The 19,498-nt window shown below is 43.5% G+C and overlaps 1 protein-coding gene across 1 annotated transcript; it reads right to left on the bottom strand.

The window, feature by feature from the left end:
• Positions 1 to 452: 452 nt before the first annotated feature.
• OSGIN1 (oxidative stress induced growth inhibitor 1) lies at positions 453 to 14,367 on the bottom strand. The gene is made up of 6 exons (XM_054049335.1): positions 14,278 to 14,367; positions 7,999 to 8,101; positions 4,885 to 5,021; positions 4,371 to 4,562; positions 3,938 to 4,029; positions 453 to 3,171 (listed from the first exon to the last, which is right to left on the bottom strand). The coding sequence occupies exons 2-6, from the start codon at positions 8,063 to 8,065 to the stop codon at positions 2,160 to 2,162; spliced, it is 1,500 nt and encodes a 499-aa protein (XP_053905310.1). The 5' UTR covers positions 8,066 to 8,101; positions 14,278 to 14,367; the 3' UTR covers positions 453 to 2,159.
• Between the last annotated feature and the right edge of the window lie 5,131 nt (positions 14,368 to 19,498).

Below are 19,498 nucleotides of genomic sequence, written 5' to 3'. Positions count from 1 at the left end.
TCAATGCATGCACTGGCAAACCCAAGATGGGAAGATGGGACTAGTAGTGGTCACTTCAAGCGGGCGAGGGATTCCATGTCTGCTAGACTCCTGCAAAACTCCCTTGTACACAGCTGACTTACTGGGCCGAGCACAGGATCTATGCAGGAAAAAAAAGACACAGGGCAAGATCTGGCTTGCTTTCTTTTCAGGGTGCTTTATAACCTCATGAAAATCATCAATACCTTCTCTGTTTGTTGCTTTTCATCTCATTTGACCAAGGGAGACTCATGAAGTCAAACTACCACGAGCAATGCTTCCCTTTTGATAATTATTTGTAAATCCACTTTAGTAATTTCCTGGACCCTAACAGTAATTCTTGTGATGAATGGTTCGCATAACGCCTGACGTATACGTCATGCCACCTGGGTCAGTGATTCAGCTACAGCTCAAATAAGTGAACTCACTTGGAGTAAGTTTGAAATTATTTTATTTAAACATGTTACACATACAAAATTAACACAGCTAATTTAGAAAATACAAAAAGTAGTTAGTTTCCAGAGTGCTGTACAACATTGCTAAGAGACAGCAGCAATGTGTGTGTTCCTTAAACCTGCCTTGCTTAAAAACTTCTGGGGCCAGGCAGTTACAAACTAACACTTTCTCTGTGTGTGTAACTTTTCGGAGAGACTTGCTGGCATTGTGTGCACTTAGTGAAGCAGCAGATTATGCCAGGTAAGCAGCTATGTGAAAGGATTTCACATCAACTTCCACATACAGTAAAGTGGCCTCTTTGGGTCTCATTCTGCACATCTTGCTGTGTCAATGAAAGTTTTGCTCCACTAAGCAGAGCATAGTCAGGCCTTATATGGAGAACACAATCGGCCCTGACCCTATAATCTCTCTGAATGTGGAACTCCCATTGAAGTCCATATACAGGGGCCTTGCAGGATCAGGGCCATTGTTCAAATGCAGGTAGATCTTGTTACACAGTTATCCAGAAATCTAGAGTGAACACTTTCTTCCGGTATTAATCTAAGATCTCTTCTACATTATGAAAAATTCAAATAAAAAAGTAAACAGAACAAAGCAATTTAATAACTAAAAAGCAATTGTGCAATTCTTCACTTTCAAGAACAATTTGTGGAATGCCATTTCTGATTTACAGAACACATTTTCTGAAAGATTATCCTATATTGGGAATCCATACTACAATATGTAATGTAAAGCTTCCCAAGGTAAAACATTCAATTCCATTGAGCAGGAAGAATTCAAAGGATCATACATGGGCAGCGTATTAATCTAGTTCTCACAAACCAATGATAATTCCTCTTTATAAATTGGTTTTGGTGCCTCTAAAGAGGTCTAAGAATACAACACTGTTACACTCTCGATCATTCTGCCTCCTAGCTCTTTAAAGATTGTGCACTCAACAGGAGTAAATTTGTACCATTATTTGAAAAAGGAGTCCTCCTAAGACAGATACACAAGTGTGCTGCATCCAAAGATAGGACATACAGAACATGGTGGTGGTGCTCCTTGCAAGAGAAGATAACGGTTACAGCAGCCCTTTAGGCAATGCTTTTGTGACAATTTCTAATTGCAGAATTCTGGTTTAGGTGCATAGAACACTTGCAGCACAGCTTTCAATGGACTTTTGCATAGCAAGAACAACAGAGCTGTGCCACATAAGCACATGAAACAGCAACAACTGTGTTGTGTAGTATTACCAGTATTTATCCAGTAACATTCGAAAAAGACTGAACACGGGGCTTGCCAATATGGCCACCAGGAAAATAGTTAAATGTTGAGAACTCTTTTCAACCAGCTGCAAGACATTTATACAGTGAAGTGATTGCTGCTTTGCCCCCAACTATTCCAAGCTAGGATGCAAGTTCCCCATTCCCTTAGTGCAAAGCTCTGCCGGGATGGGGCTGCTTCCCTTGGTTGCACTTAAATTCAACCTTTTAACAAGGTAGAAATGTTGGCAACATTGAGATTTAAATCCCAAACCATGTACTTGCTGATTTATCCTTCCCAAATGAACCCACTGAGAGTTTGGTGACTCTGCACTGTCCTGGAGAGCACCGCAGGGGAAAGTGTACATGTCAAATGCCTTACTTCTCAAAGAGAAGAGGAATCACCTGTTTGAACGATTTTGGCTTAGGGCAATCTGTTTGTTAAGGAGGATTTTTGTTTGCTTTCTTTAACAAAGAGCTGGCAATTGCCAGAGCCCCTCCCTGCACGAAACGCACAAAGTTGTCCCCTGCTAATGGTCCCACAGCATAAAGCCCTTTCTCCTGAACACATTCATAGGTAAATGGGTCAACGTTGATGGGGTTCCTCTTGGAGTTGACTGGCTGCTCATTGTCAATTGCCAAGTCAATGCCATTATTTGGTAGGAAGGAGAGGTTGGGGTTTGATCCAATGAGAACAAAAGCCATAGAAATGTTAAAGACTTTCTGGTGACCACTCTTATCCTGGAAGACACACTTCTTGTCCTCTGTAAAGGACAAGACATGATGTTCAGGAAGGCTGATGTAACATTCATATGGCCCAGGACAAGCAACTGACTGTTCTTTCATCATCTGGTGGACTTTGTGGTACTCCGGATACATCATTTTGGGTAGCTGATTGAAGATGAGGCCTGGATCGTTGACCCTTCTGCGAAAGGCATGGATCACTGGGATGTTGCAATGGTGAGCAAAGAGAATTGCATCAGCAGCTGTCAGCCCGGCACCTACAATCAAGACTGGATCTGATGTCATGCCAACCCTCTTGTTCTTCACTGCTTCTTCAAGGGCAGAGAGTTTGTGATGGACAAAAGGAAGGTCCTCTCCATTAACTCCAAGCTTGGTTGGACTGTCATATGTTCCTGTGGCTAAAACCACATTCTCTGCATAGATGGAGAAGGGTTGCTGATGACCATTAGTGTTTTTGATGAATCCATCCACCTGGAAGAGATTTCCACTAGCAATCTGGTCATCTTCTTTCTCAGGGAAATCCCAGATGGAGTCACTGTTCCCCTCAGGATCCTGCTGTGCATAGCTGGAGTTTACATCTGGGCTCACTTTCCTCACAGATGTCACAACAGTCCCACAGATAAAATTCTTCTGCAGCCCTTTCTTTGCCACATAATGTTGGTAATATTGAGCAATGTCTTCTGCTGTGGCTCTGTTATTCCTGAGGCCCCTGTAAAAGGATATTATAAATGATGGTTGAACAGTGAAATTCAGAGGCTCCCTCCTTTGTTGCATGTATTGAAGGGCTATCTACCCTGGCATTAATGGAGAAACTGGGCCTGCATTCTCTTCTCTAGTGTAAAACTAGGGAGTAATTCAATTCATTTCATATTACTCCTAATACACAAGTCTGAACAGTCAGGCTCACTGACTATCAGGAATAATTGGAAGAGGCAATATTGTCTGGTATGAAAACCCCACAAAAACTTTGGCAACATATTTATCCTTGACTACCCTCCCTATCACTTCCATTTTATTTTTTCTGGTGAGCTTTTCCAGACTTAGAACGTAAATGCTATAGACCTAACAAAAGCAAAAGTAGCCTAAGTATTTGCAATCTCACATCTGAATGGTTACACTGTACATTCTGTCCCACTGTATATCTGTCTGATTAGAATACTTGTAAATGCGGGACAATACAAATGGGCTACACTATCCAAAAATTATGGTTTCCACACCTATTAATTCAGATTTTTAAATGTAACTGCTGGCCATATTCTGTTACCCCAGTGTACATTCAGAACTAACTGCTCTGCGGTCCATGGAGTTACTCTGAATTTTATACCACCAGCACTGAATACCAAATAGATTTTTCTTGGGGATTTCTTCCACTCCCTGAAACTGGCCATAATAGGTAGCCAGCTGGACTTCATACCAGATATTTCCAAATAGCCAAAGGATTTTGGGACAAAGTAATATCACATCAGTCTCCTCACCTTCTCTTTTTCCTCATCCAGTCTTTGAGCTGAAGGTCTGGAAGCCCCATCCATTCCCCTTGGCTCAGAGTGATCATAGATCCCTCAATAAACTGAAAGAACAAACAGCGAATGAGTTAAGCAACTGAAAAATGAAAGGAATTAAGCACTAATGGAACAGGAACACTGTTCTATTAAGTTCCAGTAAATCACATTTTAGTGTAGCCAAGGGACCTCAGCGGATCCAGATGTTTGGATGGAACAAACGGCAGTAGTGGGCTGGGAGGGAAAAATCTCCCCTGCGCATTCAAACCAGCTCACTTTTCGGTGGGTCTAAAAGCAGAGATCCTGCTTGTCTGGCTGATTAAAGATGTAAAGGGCTGAACAAGCTAATCAGGATACTGACTTTTCTGTAATACACATTTCATAAGCTTAAGCATTCATGTCTACATACATGCCAGGCACCCCCAGGAGGGTTTCTGCCAAGGACCAGATGGGGAATAGCCCTGTGGGTCTCGTGCCACCAAGTGAGGACAGATTCTGCAGTTCCACCAAAGTCTGTATCTGGACGCAGCAGAGTATCAAAAAGAAGAGCCACGGGGCTCTGGGATCGTCCCTCCAAACCTTCAGACAGGTACTCCAGATCCTAAAAGACAGGGCAGATACTTAGAGCCTGCATCATAGAACACATGAGATCACTTCAAAATGCAGCAGTAATGTAATATCACTAGGTGCTCAGTAGAGCTGAACTTCACTTAGTCAGAACAAGGCCTACATGTCACACAAGCCCTGTCTGGAAGATTTGAGCAGTGCACAGCCCTTGTGCTGGCCCTATATACCGTGATGATTTGGGAAACAAATTAACCCATGCTTAAGGCTTCTGTTGACAGCATGCTCTGGGCATATGATGGTGGTGATGTGTTCTATCTACTTCTTCCTGTTAAAAGGCAAATTCATTTGATACAAACCTGGTCTATAATGGGGACTTCTGGTGTTTCCTCTAGTTTCCTCTGTAGAATAGGATGAGGATGAACAGAGCCCCTTTTGATGTAAGGGATATAACCAGACAGCAGGTAGGAAAGGCAAATTCCTGAAGGACCATTTCCTGAACAAACAAATTAAAATAATATTGTATCACTGAGGTTGGAACAATAGTCCTTTGTAAAACATCTCATCAGATACGCAGTATGATCCAGGGATAGACTTCAACTCAGGAGAACTGGGTTCTAGTCTCAAGTCAACCACGGTCCTGCTGCATGGCCTTGGGCAAATCATTTCACTTCTCTGTTTCCCTTTTTGTCTGTCATATCTAGGTGTATTGTAAGCTGTTCAGGGCAGGGGCTGTTTCTTACAAGATCTAAGTACAAAACCTAGCACCCTGGAGCCCTGATTCCAGTTGGGACCTCTTAGCACTACTGACACTCTAATAAGCTAGTGCTTTGTCAAACATGGGCAAAAATAGCAGGCTTGGAAGAGAGCTGCATTTTTCAAAGGATGATGTTCCTGTTTAGGAATTAAACCTGCTCTTGGACTTTGAGGGTACGTCTATACACTACATCCAGAGCTGTGGGACCCATACTTGTGGACTCAGTGTTTCCAAGCCTGTGTTTGAGCACCCACATTCAATTGTAAACCTGGGTTTACAATTGCTGGACCCAGATCTCACAGCTGTGCCAAGGGGTCCACACTGCACTACACAAACCTTCTGACTCAGGTCTACAGCTTGACCTGAGTCCACACTGCAAAATGACAGGACCCAAGCCACAGCAGGACTTAGGCTCTGACCCACCCCCTAGCAGGGTCCTAATACCCACATCCTGAATGCTTGCGGACCTGCGTCAGAGTGATTTGTGTATGGATGAAAGGGGGGGTTGGGCTCAAACCCCAGAAGAGTTAAGGCTTCATTCTTTCCTGCCTAAATGCAACTTGCATCACTTCATAATCTTGAAGGAAAAATCAGACACTGCTATGATGTACATTCACATGGGGTAGCTAATTTCCGAGAGCTGAAGTGGTGCTGCCATACATCAGACAGCAGGTTCAAGTCCTTGGTGCCTACTGCTCAATGCCACTGTCTACAGTCATTCTGAAGCAAGTAGGTTATTAGGAAGAGATGTAGGATCTTTATTGCTCACTTTCGGGTATTTTCTGGAGATTACCTGGCAGGGCCAAGGAATTCAGACCTAGACTCATCTCAATTACTGCTATGTGACACGGAAGATATGTGGAGCAGGGGGTGGGCACACAATGCCTCATATGCCAATTCTCTAATCACTTGGATACTGGTCACTGATTTGGCAGAAGACCCCGTTCTGAACAAGTCAAAGAAACTGGCCAAGTTTCTCACCTTAAATTTGGACGCTCTCTAACCTGTTGACTGATTGATTTAAATGAAGCTAATGGAGTTGCTATTGATTACACTAGGTCTCCAATCAGCCCTATAGGTTTAGTTCTCTCCCACCTTTGTTTTCTCTCCTTCTAGTCACTGGAAGCAAGTAGTGAGCTGGAGGTTGGGCAAAGAGCCCACCCTCCCCCACCACCATCATCCCTCAAAGTATGACACTTTGAACAAATAGCTGGATGTCTAAAACTTTCCTACCGCCCACCCAACCACTGGCTTCAGAAGCGAATATACACACTCTGCGTTAGTGTACAGTGGAGTAGAGTGTGGAAAGTTTTCACATGGCTGTTTTCCAATAGGTTTAATATTTTACAGTGTCTATATAACTAGCTATCAGCCTCTACAGCTCAAAGCTTTGTTGCTCTTGAGTAACCACCATTACATAATGCAGTGCTGGAAAAAACAGTCAGGGTGACACAGCAGCTTGTAACGTTCTGTGTGCACTTTCATAGCACTGTTGACATAATCCCTGCTCTGGGAGCAATGAATTGCTGGGAGCAAAGGCCACTTCTCAATTCTATTCCTAACACTGTTTCACTTAGATTAGAGCAAAAGCCAAGTGCAAAACTGATGGAGATAAAAACCCAATCATTAACTTGAAACAGAACCAGGGTACAAGTCATCCTTAACTTGCTCTTCTACTGTTGGGGTTATGTCAGAGTTCCTGAGCAGCATCTGGCTACATGAGACAGAGTTATGGACAAAGCGGTGGTTATAAATATGAATCTTTAAGTCCCATAAAGTAGGCCAGATACACTCCTGCTTTTGTGCTGGATCTGATCAACTGATTGCCCTGGCATGAGGGAGCTCTCAGCTGTCACAGAACCAGTATAGCCAACCCCTGGAGTACTCTCCAGCAATTTCCAGCTGGCAATGTTCCTAGGGAGCTGTTCAGAAAACCAGAGCCTCCCTTCTCCTGGGCAGGGGGCGGGGAAATCTCTGCACTGGCAACACTCAGAGTGGTCTTTAAGTTAAACTTGTTTTGGAATTGGACTCTTTAAATGGTAGTACCAAGAATTTACCAATCCCATCCCAAGAAAAAGCTTCTCAATTGTCTGTCTAAAAATGCCTCTCAGGATTCAGCCCCCAGGGACAAGCGTTCACCTCACAAAACTACGATAAAAAGGATTAAGTGAAACTTTTATAGTGCATGAACCTTGTATGGGCTCACTCCACAGGGGTGAATTTCACCCTGGTTTAGATGGTGGGCACAGAACAAGCCCAGCACTAGCACAGCATTTAAGCACATTGACTTTCCAGAGAGTCAATGGGGCTCATATCTTAATTTAGCAAGGCACCTAAGCACAAGCTTGAGTGAAAAGGGAATGACTCCTGTATGCCAGAGAAGCCTCTGATCTGTCATAGCTGATCACATCAGTGACACAACTGATATGAAGAGTGAGCATGTCTAACTAACCTCCAAGAGGGCATTTGAAAACAAGAAGCTCCTGTTTCTGATTCACTCACCAAACATCAAACTAAGAGGAGCATCACTTTTGCATTCCTACAAACAGCTGTTTTAAAAATTAAACTACTTCACATAGTTTTCACTGTGTAAACCTGAACCAAAGCCCATCGAACTCCAGCTTTCGGAACAATGCATGAGGATGTCAGATATAGTCTGTCTTAGTAAGACTCCAGCACTGGAGAACACGGATTACATCGCCAAAATATTATTTACCTATAACAACAATGGGAAGTGGTTTGGAATCACTTTTATTTGGGCATTTGTTCAACACTGGATACATCTTCACATCTGAAAGGATTCAGGACCAGAAATCTACCTGTAATGATAAAAAAAGGCAACCATTAACTATCCTTTTTTAATAACAAATACTCTCTCCTCTTCATAGCCCTCTGTAGCAGCTGATCTAAAATATTATCCTCGTTTTACATGAATGGAGTTAAATTTCAACTCCCATAAAGTATAAGTGTAAATTTTGTATTGGAAACCTAAGGTCAAATCCTAATTATGCCATAAACAAAAGATGTCCTTGTCTTAGTCTTTCATGGACTTTTTTGGCCCACATGATACAAGTGCCAGCCTCTACTCAAGATAGGCCAAGGATTCAAATAACAGGGAATGTTGCAGGTGAGTTGTAGCAAAAGCTTCCCTTCTCCTATCACTATACATCATGGGCTAAGTTCTTGTTACAGTGACTTCGAGGGCTATTTGGTAATTTTCCAAGCTGCTGTACAAACACAAAATATTTCTTCAATGAGGTTCTTGTGACATTTGTCTTTTTAGAGAAGTTTGCACATTCATGGAGCATTGAGTCTAAACTTCTGCTTGAAGACTTGAAAGCCATTGGCATCATTTTCAAAAATGCCCCATCACATTGCTAAAGGTTTCTGAGTAATTTGAACTGCTAAACCACTGGGTGCAGTCGTTAACAAGCTCTTTTAAAAGCAATATCCTTGTCCTCTTGCAATGACAGGTGTTACTGTCACATTCATGGAGTGGAAACTATTTATGTCCATCTGTTAATTCCTTAACAGCACAGAGATCCCATGTACATGCAGAGTTCTGAATCAGAGTTTGTTAAGCCATCCAGAGACGAATAACAAACTTATCAGCCAATCTCCTAGTGACTGAGTAGGAGAATAAGAGTGAGACTGGTTGGTAAGCCCTTACCTGTCCTGTCACTCTTGTCAACTTTAATTGACCAGCATAGTGACTAGGCATGTAGACTAAGTGCAAGCTAGCCACGCCTAACTCACTGCTATCTTGAGGCTGCAGTGACTTTCCCCACCATAAATAAATAATTCCAAAGTTGTTTGAATGAATTTGTATTAGTCATCTGTACTTTCAGTGCTGCTAATCCACTGAGACCAGAAAGACTTACAAATTCGCTGTGGTTACTAGGACTAGACAAGTGTTCTCAACAGAAATCTTCAGCGAGCCTCCAGAAAATGAAAATATTAAATTAACACCTTCATAATTTTGAAAACCTATCAGAATTCATTGAATGGAATGACGTGGCTCAGCGGGGCAGTCTCGTCTCTTCATTGAGTGTAAAAAGATCTTTGGTAAGCGTGCTGTACATTCCCAAACAAGCTTGGCATGTCATAATGTTTGACATAATCCTTTCACCACAAAGGTCATCCAATTTATGCAACAGTTCATTTCAACTGAAGTCTACTTCACTACTTAATGCAAGAACCTACTAAGTTCCCGGCAGATTGAACAAGCAGCAACACAAATTTTACCTTGAAGTTAAAAAAAAAAAAAAAAAAAATCTAGTAATCAAGTTTTTTGAATTTAGTCTTGGAGAAGCTGATACTCCTGTACTATACAATATATCCCTTTACCATAAATGAATTGTAATATTAGTCTTTTACCTACTGCCTTTCCTCTGGCAGGATCCCAATTCATGTGCTAATTCTCACATATACTGTGTTTTGGAATAATTTGCCTCTGAAATGTAGCCAGCTCTGGGACAGAAGATGCTAACTATTCCAAAAGGGTAAAACTCACCCCTGAGCAGAGAGGAAGTGCAAGGCCTATGTACCATTTAAGTTGTGCATCGTCTTTACGGTGAACATCTGCACAAAAGTGAATTTCAGCCATGTTGCACGAAAGATGAAGGGAAGTTAATATCTTACTTCTGGGCATCAAAAACCAGTTTTTAAATGCAATAGGTAGACAGACCAATGGCAAGAAGCAAGACAGCTTTGACACTGGTAAAGGCAAAAAGTAGGCATTTCACTAACTTTTTGAAGAAGGTAACACTGGTGGGTGGCGCTGACAAAATAGCAAATGTTTTCATGCAAGGGAAAACTAGACAAACATGCAGTTTTAGCCAGTAACATCTCCCATCTGAGCAAACAAAAGCATCATGGATCTTCTAGAAGGAATCAAGTCCTGGCTACCCTTTGCTTTGTACCATTTCTTTTGACAGCATTCCATCATCTGGAAATGAATGATACCCAAGAGTCCATGCTTACTTGGTCATTAGGAATTAGCACAGATAGGTATCTATATTTCTGCCTCAAAACTCTAGTGATATCGATTGGCCTTTAACGATTATTAATCTACCGGTGAAAGAAACTCGATGATTTATTGTGACATTAAGTAACATTTGATCGCTGCCTACTAAATGTGTGTAAGTGTTATGCATGAAGCATCTAATGGTGAACTAGATGATCCTGTGAAAAGGCTCAGTTTGAGCTTGTGAAATTCTTCTGTATTTTTTATACTTTAGTGTGGGGGGGGGGAGGTGAGGGGGGTTCTTTGTATTTGCTGAGGGGGGAGGGAGTGTTGAGTCCTGCCCCTGGGGAGGTGGGAGCCCTGGCAGGGGAGGGGATTGCAGAGTGAGCCGGCCACACATTCACGCCACCGTGGTGGCTCCTGCTGCTCCCATCCCACATGGCTGGGCCCAGCTTTCTGCTCTGGGCATTGCCACCTGCCACACGGGGGCCCAGCGTTGCACAGGTTGGACCCAGCCAGCCCTCGTCATGATGGAGGGGCAGGCAGGCCAAACCCGAGCAATGCTTCGATCCCATGTGCCCAGTCACAATGCCCAAAGCAGGGAGCTGGGCCCAGCCCCACGGGACAGGTGGTGCTGGAACAATTTTTATAATGGGGGAGTGGGGGCGGAAGGTGGAAACCATGTATGCGAGTTGTTATTACTAGTTCAAATCACGGGGTGCAGCAGCACCCCTAACCCCACTAGTTCCAGCACTTATGGGTGAGGCAGCTTGCTCTGCCCAGAGTGGGAAGCCAGACCCACCCCTGCAGGACAGGAACCACAGTAGCCGCTGCTGCAAGGCGAGTTTTTCCTTTTATACTTCGGTTTTTGATTTAATTTTGTGTTATTTCACATTTGCAAAAAACAAGAGGCTCTAACTATAGAAATCATGGACTAGAACAAGTGTAAAGTCCTCAGGCTTTTATCAGCCCAAGGCCTGTTTTTATAAGTCCTCTATAAATAGGGCACTGTCAGAGGAAAACACGGTCATAACTTTAACTATTGCAGGACAACTAGTGTTGCTCAGATCCTAGTATGCCCAGAGGCAGCACCAACACACAGACCGTGGCATGGTGAATTTCTAAACTAAATTAACAATAACTTTCCCTGGAATCTAACTCTGGAGACTGTCTAATTGGACAGATCTTCCTTCCCACTCTGCCTCTAAGTCACTTCCTCTCTTGATAGCTCACCTTAGTCCTTCCTTTTCACGTCTGTCTATGCCGCTTTCAGGCTGTGTCTCATATTGTAGCCTTGACAAAAAGCACCGCACTATATGCGGACGTGTTACCCTCCTACTCACAATGACTGTTCCCTGCTGCTGAAGGATAAGGCATTCCAACCACGTGCCAGAACTAATCAGAAACAGGCACACGGCTAACTCCCTACGATGCAGCCACCTCTCTCCTGCCTCCCCAGATGCAATTGCAGGAGATCAGCGCTAAGCAGGTGGGGTGGCTGTGTGAGACCAGGGAGTTGGAACTGCCATTCTACACAGCACGATATTCTCTCAAGCAGCACAAATTATAATGCAGCTGACATGGTCAGTGCTTGCCTGAAGAGTGGCAGTAGCTCTCACACCATGGCTGTTCCACACAACATACAAGTCTGGGTTACGTTTCCTAGCAGAGCAAACCATGAACCTTCAGACTAGAATGACTTTTCTTTAGATTAAGCGGGGGAAGAGGAGGGATACAAAGTCCCTAAAAGACAGCAGTGTGTATTTCTCCAACCGTCTGCAGAAACACGGCTGATGAAATGGCTGCACGTTCTCTGTGGATGGGCAATGGACCGTGAACCAGCCACTGGCAACACAGCATAAGATAATATCATGCTGCTGCTGCGACTGCTGCTAAAGTGCTTCTTTTAGGGGACATAGGTGGGGCAAGATGGGCCAGAACCAGCGGTGTAGTTTTGCCTCCCTCAGTAGCAGGTTGCCTTGGCCTCCAGCTGTTCTGCTATCATCCACCTCTACAGCAGGAGCTGTGGACTACCCGTGATAAGTCAATTCCCCCTTCTATGGCTTTTGATATGCGAAAGGAAGGAGACATTCGTGGGAATTATACCCAGAGTTATTGGCAAGAGTCGTATCACTGGCTACACTGCAGGGAGGTCTTCGATCCAAACCCAGATTAGACAACACTAGCACTAAAATAGATCGAATAAAAACCAAGTGTACCTCCTTAGCTAGATGCACCGCAATGAAATTGGCATAAAGTTCGGTGACTGATGCCTCCGGATACCATTTCCTTATTGGGCAGAGTAATATGCAAACTTATTTTCCATCACGGTTGTTAATAGTTATCCTAGCACAGCTCTACTGATGAAAGAAGTATTCCCTCCCTGCTCTAGATCTGGCACCTGTATGGTTTATAGTCATTACCTGTTTTATAAGAAGAAAGCTAACACCAATGCGCCAAGTTCTGCACCAGTTTACACCTTTGCAAATGTCTTACATTCATTTGCATCAATGGAAAGCAGGATTTAGCGCAATACATTAAATATAGAATAGAAACTGCTGAAGACACAGGAGGGAAAAATTCTTTCATGCCATTAGAACCAAAGACAAAATCTTTGGATCACTCAATACTGAGAGGACTCATTCCCACCATTGAAATCCAGATAGCAGGTCAAATCCTACTCACCTTCAGTGGCATTGCATTGTACAAGTGCATAAGGTGTGTGGGAGTTTCCCCAGGGTTTATACTGAACTTGCTATGGAAGTGCAATAGGGGAAGAAACTGATCAAATAAAAGACACTAGGTTTCAGAGTAGCTGCCGTGTTAGTCTGTATCCACAAAAAGAACAGGAGGACTTGTGGCACCTTAGAGACTAATACATTTGTTAGTCTCTAAGGTGCCACAAGTACACCTGTTCTTTTTAAAAGAAACTAGGTTGTTTTCCTTTATGTAAAACAGAACACCCAGTATTCAAACTCAGCCAGCGCAATGATTCCATTCATAGTATTGGCTTCTAATTTAGGATTCCACCTTAAATGTTCCTCTCCCTGCAACCCACCTCCCACCCCAATCTGGAAGTGCTTTCTGTTCTATTATTAGTGTGCGCCAGCATCCGTCCCCTCATTGCCACCAATGTGTCTCACTGCTTAGGTAATGTTACATAACTGATCTGGCTAGGAGAAGTGCCTAACTTATCCATCTAGGGCCAAATCCTGCTCTCCTTACACATGTACTCCCATTGGACTTAAAAGGTAGCACTCATGTAAAGCAAGCAAATGTGAACCCTAGTGTTTCCAGGCTGCACAACTGAAATGAATTATAAATCCAAAGAAGGGAGAGAGAGAAAGCAGTGATTTGTTAGCAATACACTGGAGCAACTTTAGTAGCAAGAGCCAAGTTCTGCTGCCCTGAACAAGCAAAGCTCCCAGAGTCATCAACAGGAATCTTACTTAAGTAAGGACCATAAAATTAGGCCAGTACAACACATGGAGAGATTTTAAGAAGGGCAGTGCAGCTATAAATAATGTAGCAGCTTGCAGGTGTTTCTGTGAGATTCAGGTGTAACAGGAGCAGGATAAGCTTGTCATGAACACAGCAGTTTCCATCAGTTGTTGATTTCTTTTTCTCTCAATTTCACAGGCAGCTATTTGTAATGTCATTTGATTTCATTCATTTTTTTAAAATACTGAAACTTCCAACAGTTGAGTGCAGTTTAAAGTTTACTGCATCCTTCTAAAGTTTTAATAGAATCTTTCTGCTTGCATTTCTTCTCTATGTAAGTTCAAAAGCTTCTCTCTCAGCAACAGAAGTTGGTCCAACAAAAGATATTACCTGACCCTCCTTGTCAGTCTTATTCTTGTGATTCTATTACAAAGCATTCCATAGACACACATGAGGAACAATCCAGGTATGTGGTTCATTAAGCGGACACCTTCTTTCTAAAAGCATTCCCTCGTGCTATTCTAGAAAGCAATATGCTACTTATGCCTGGCTAATAAAGCTTCTTTTATTCATCTACAGTCCTCTTACCTCAGGAAATGAAGCTGATGAGAAGGAAAAAGTCTGTGTATCAGTGCCTGTATTTGTAGAGCAGCAGAACACACCATGCGTCTTAACTGTATATTGCTCCCAGCTCCAAGACAGCTGTTAAATATTGTAGGCAACCAGTTCTAGTTTAAGGGGGTGGGGTGGAAGCCGGGGTGGGAGGGACTAGGAAAATCGCTCATAAGCATGAGTCAGCAACATTACCTAGCTTACCCTGTTTATGAATGAACTATGCAGAGTCACTTAGTGTTGTTAAATTGACAGCATAAAGGAAATAAATATGGTGAAAAACAGCCTTAAAGGAACCATGCCTCTGTTGCTCCCATATGACAAGAATCCAACACTGAATAGATTTAATTCTTTTTTATTTTTAGCTTAAGAGTCTTGTGTAAATTAATCTGAGGCTTATTGTGGTGGTGGTTGGAGTTTTATTCTTATTTAAAACACCTAGGCGACACAGCAATAATTATTGTAATTAATAAGGGTGGCAGGATAGCACAGCATGCTTTCATTAAAACTGAAGGATCTTTTAGGACTATGTATAGTCAGCAGTATTGTAATTACAGCTGATCAAAAAAAATGGGGGGGGATTGAAATGTCCTCCCCTTCTGGGTAATATTTTGAATTTCAACCACACTTTATTGTAAGAAGCTGGCTAGTGCATATTACATACAAACCACTGCCCCCTAGTGAAATACTGGCAGACCAGGGGTCCAACTTTTCATCCAGATTGATGCAGATATTGTGCAATCTACTGAAGATCAGTGCTCTCAAGACCATCATTTACAATTAGGGTTGCCAACTTTCTAATCGCACAAAACCCTGGCCCTTCCCGGAGGCCCCACCTATACCCCAAACCCCACCCCCTGATTACTACATTCCCCCTCCCTCGGTGGCTCACTCTCCCCCACCCTCACTCACTTTCACTGGGCTGGGGCAGGGACTTGGGGTGCGGGTGGGGGTGAGGGCTCTGGCTAGGGGTGTGGGCTCTGGGGTAGGGCCAGGGATGAGGGGTTTGGGGTGCAGGAGGGGGCTCCAGCCTGGGGCCAAGGGATTTGGAGTGTGGGAGGGGGCTGCGGGTTGAAGCAGGGGGTTGCGGTGTAGGAGGGGGTGAGGGATCTGGCTGTGAAATGGGCCATAGAGGCACTTCGCCATTATCTCCTAGGGAACTCCTTCCTACTCGTCACAGACCACACTCCATCCCACTAGCTAAACTCCATGAAGGACACCAATACCCAGATCATGAGGTGGTAACTTTCCCTGCAACACTATGACTTCCAGGTACTCCATCACCCAGTAAAGGTATACAGAAATGCCAATTTCTGGACCCGCTCTTGGGTCTTAGCCTTAGGGGGAGGGTATGTGAGGGGGTGTATAAGTCCCACACTGGGGAACCAAAGGTTAACAAGCAGCTCTGAGCCAAGAAGGCCCCGGCCAGCCACACCTGCTGGGCATGCTCATAGTGGAGGCAGAGCACACAAGGAAGCAGCCCAGCTCGCTCAGGGAGGACAGAGCACAGGAGCAGGCCCTATGCTGGTAGCTCCTGTAGAAAGGCTGCTGGTGCTCCACACCACCTGGACCAGACCCTGCTGCACAGCTGCAGAAGACCCCATGGAGACCAGGAACAGATGGCCACGAGTGAAGGAGAAGGGCCTCCAGATCACTGTCCATGAGAACACCTACTATGAGGTGATAAGCCAACCCCTGTTGCAACTTTGGAGGTGACTACGAAAGTTGTAGGAAGTGACCCTGGTGCCATGCTGCATATCTGACCGACCAGTCACAGAGCCCTCGGTGGAGCAGGCAGGGCCTGGGTTCCCCTACCACTGGCTGTAGACTCTCGCCGCTGGGCAACACTGCCATGGACTCTTGCCACTGGGAGATATTGCTGGGCTCAGACACCGAACCCCCTGACAAGGGCCCATAAGAATTTTTCTCTCTTTAACTTAACATGTGTCACACTTATTGCCATAAAAATACAGTAAAGTTAAATCCTAGTGAAAGTGACTGGATTAAGTTTGAGAGGCCATGTTTGATTCAGGCCATGTTGATTCATGTAACCCCAACTGGACCTGAGCCACGAAGCTCAGATATAAATCTAGGCTCTACTCTGAGTTTCCCCATAGTTCAATGGTTCTTAAAACCTAGGGTTTGCGTTTATTTCTACATAAGTCCAAACACAGATTTTCGCTTGTTATGGCCACATTCAATATTTCTGTTTTACTTATTCAGTAATGAGGGGTTTGCTAATTCCTCATGTAGAGAGTTTATTTTAAACAGCTATTTAAGGTGCTTTTCCCATTTCTGGGACTGCCCCTCTGACCTCTTCTCCTGTTACCTGACTTGTTGCGGCTATAAGAATTCAATTACATCATTGCTAAACAATGTCTCCTTTATACACTGTTCATGGTGTATGGATGGATGTTACTACATCCCACCTCGATATAACGCTGTCCTTGGGAGCCAAAAAACCTTACCGCATTATAGGTGAAACCACGTTATATCGAACATGCTTTGATCCACCGGAGTGCACGGGCCCCCCTTCCTTCCCCCCGGAGCACTGCTTTACTGCGTTATATCTGAATTCATGTTATTTCGGGTCGCGTTATATTGGGGTAGATGTGTACTTTCTCTCCAGCCTATAAATATGTGGGGCCACATTTTGATTGCCTTAATCAGGGGAAGATCCTGCAACCCTTGTGGAAACTAACAATTAAGTCACTAAAAGCTACTTTTAAAAGTAAAGTTTTCTTACATGCTTTAGGGTTGCCAGATCTGGCCCTCAGGTGGTCTCCCTAGGATGGCCATACACCCCTTTTTGGCCAGGATAGACCCTTTTTTAAGCCCTGTCCCAGCCGTCCCTACTTTTTTGGCAAAAGTGGGCATTCGTCCCGTTTGTTCTTGCTAACTGATCAACATCTGCAAAGCTAAGATTGCTTGGGCCATCCTCTGTGTGAGAGATGAGTTGATACACAATTTCTACTACATTTAGGGAAAATCAGATTTATTTAATGTCACACCCTGTAAATAAATCCAGGATTTCTTTCCCATCTACAACCTTTATTTTATTTTTGCAGACAAAGCGATCCTGCCCTGGAAAATGACTTAATATTGCAATAGCACATAGTGTCACTTTCAGTTTATTTGCCTCCACTGCAGGACCATTGAAAATAGCTTATTTTGGGCTTGCTTTTGTTATCACTCTCCTAATGTAAATATTTCACTGACTCCATTCAAGTTTTGTTCTGTTCTGTTCCTCTTTTTGTGAGCCTTCTGTCCATGGGAAACGGGAGGGTGGAACTGAACACAGATCTCATTCTGAGTCTAATGCAGTCTGTCTGTGTCTTCTGGTATGTTCCAGAAGAGGAAGCAATTGCATAATCTGCAGTTAGTCAAGCAGCCTCTGACCCACAAGTACATTTATGATCACCAGTTCATTTTTAGTCAATGTTGACAATCTTGTAAGGAGTGTGATTCAGATTAATACGCCCCAGAGGAAAACTTGACATGTAAATATTGTGTAGAATGTCAGTGGGATTTCCATATTCTCTAGCAAACAGTGTTTTGAGGTGGTTTCTCTAACTCCAAAACTTCAGTTTACTTTGTGCTAAGAATTGGCACAAACACTCCAGAACTGTACATTTAAGTCTCTTTTTGCTCAGCTCCAGCCTCTCTCCAGCACAAAGCTTAATATTTTACAAGCTAATAGTCTGTAGGCCGTTTGCACAGGTAGGCATTCATTACCTCCCTTTACATTGCTGCAAGGCATATGGCGTGCAATCTTAGTAGCATCTGAAGAAAAGATTGCCTCTGTGCAGCATGGCAGATGGATGCAGATTTCTGAAACCAAAAGGGAAGGTCCAGTAATCAAGCAGGTGGTGAATTGCAAGGACTTCTTTTTTTCCCTCTTAAACTCTTTCAAAATTTTGCTATTAGAAATAGAGAAATTCAATATTAAAGTTCAGACCCAGACAGACAACAGAATGTAAGACTTACTGCCATCCTCAATTAATCCAGAATAATTCCAGAACAGCACACGATCTAACAGAGGCCCGCGTGAATCCAACACTAATGCCCCAGTTCTGTAGAGAGCTTGTGTTTCCTAAAGAACAAGCTGTTTGCAAAATAAGGGCTTGTGATCTTGAGCACCACGTTTTGGCACATTATGGGTTAACTCTTGCCTTACTGGCACCCATATTGGGCATAAAGTGAAACGCAGCCCAAAAGCTCCATGCAAACAAACTTTTCATGCTGTGTCAGTGACTAAACAAAATTTCTCCTAAGTGCACAAGGAAGTCTTGCCATGGGACCAATATCAGCTGACAAGGCTGTGGCCTGATGAAATAGGGACAGACTTTGCTCTGGGCTGTAGTTCCTTTTCCCTTCACCAATCATCTTAGATGGTGGTTCAGCTAACCCCAGCGTGTTCACTGCCAGTTTCACGTTTTCTTTCCTTGGTCACGCAGGATAGTTTATTCCTTGGGACTGGCACAGCAGGGTAATTATATACTTTCTCAGGGTACAAGTCCATGCACAGAGCTTCCAGTGAAAATCCATGGATGTTCCATGTGTGGAACAACTGTAGAATGTCCTAAACAAATCTGCTGCCCTGCCCATGAACTATTTACTGTTGCTAGAGGTTTTAATGGCCTCAACAAAGAAAATCTCAGGTCAAATTCTCCTCCATTATATGTATGCCTGTGCTTGAAGCCATTGAGAGGTGGATTTGGTCCTGCTGTGTTCTGATCTTAAATAACAAAATATCATCTTCATTGTCAGAATTCTCTCTGCTCTTTGCACTGCAGGCCATTCATGACAGAAGGAGAGAATCTTTACTTTTATATGCATCTTTATAGCCTCCATCTATGCCTCTGGTATAGGTTTAGGTGAACCTTCCATGCCAAACTCTCCTGGCACTTTGCCCTGTTTCACAAATTAGTACTTCATGTTCCTGCCATTTATGTAATTACTGGAACATGCCCAGAGTGATTTATTCCATAGGCGAGGACAGTGCTTTTACCGTTCAGTGTTTCATCTAATTCCAGTAAAAATAAATATAAAAAGACTGCATGTTTTATTGGACAAGGGACATTTCCTTACTGGTGCTGACGTGTCTCTCACCAACCCCAGGGAAGCAGTCAGCTGAGACTATTGTTCCATCTGAAGCTCTGAAAGACCAACCCAAGCATCTTGTTTCTACACCCAC

Source organism: Malaclemys terrapin, chromosome 14 (assembly GCF_027887155.1).
Source record: "Malaclemys terrapin pileata isolate rMalTer1 chromosome 14, rMalTer1.hap1, whole genome shotgun sequence".
In the NCBI taxonomy this organism is placed as follows: Eukaryota; Metazoa; Chordata; order Testudines; family Emydidae; genus Malaclemys; species Malaclemys terrapin.
This window is presented reverse-complemented; position numbering and strand designations above follow the sequence as displayed.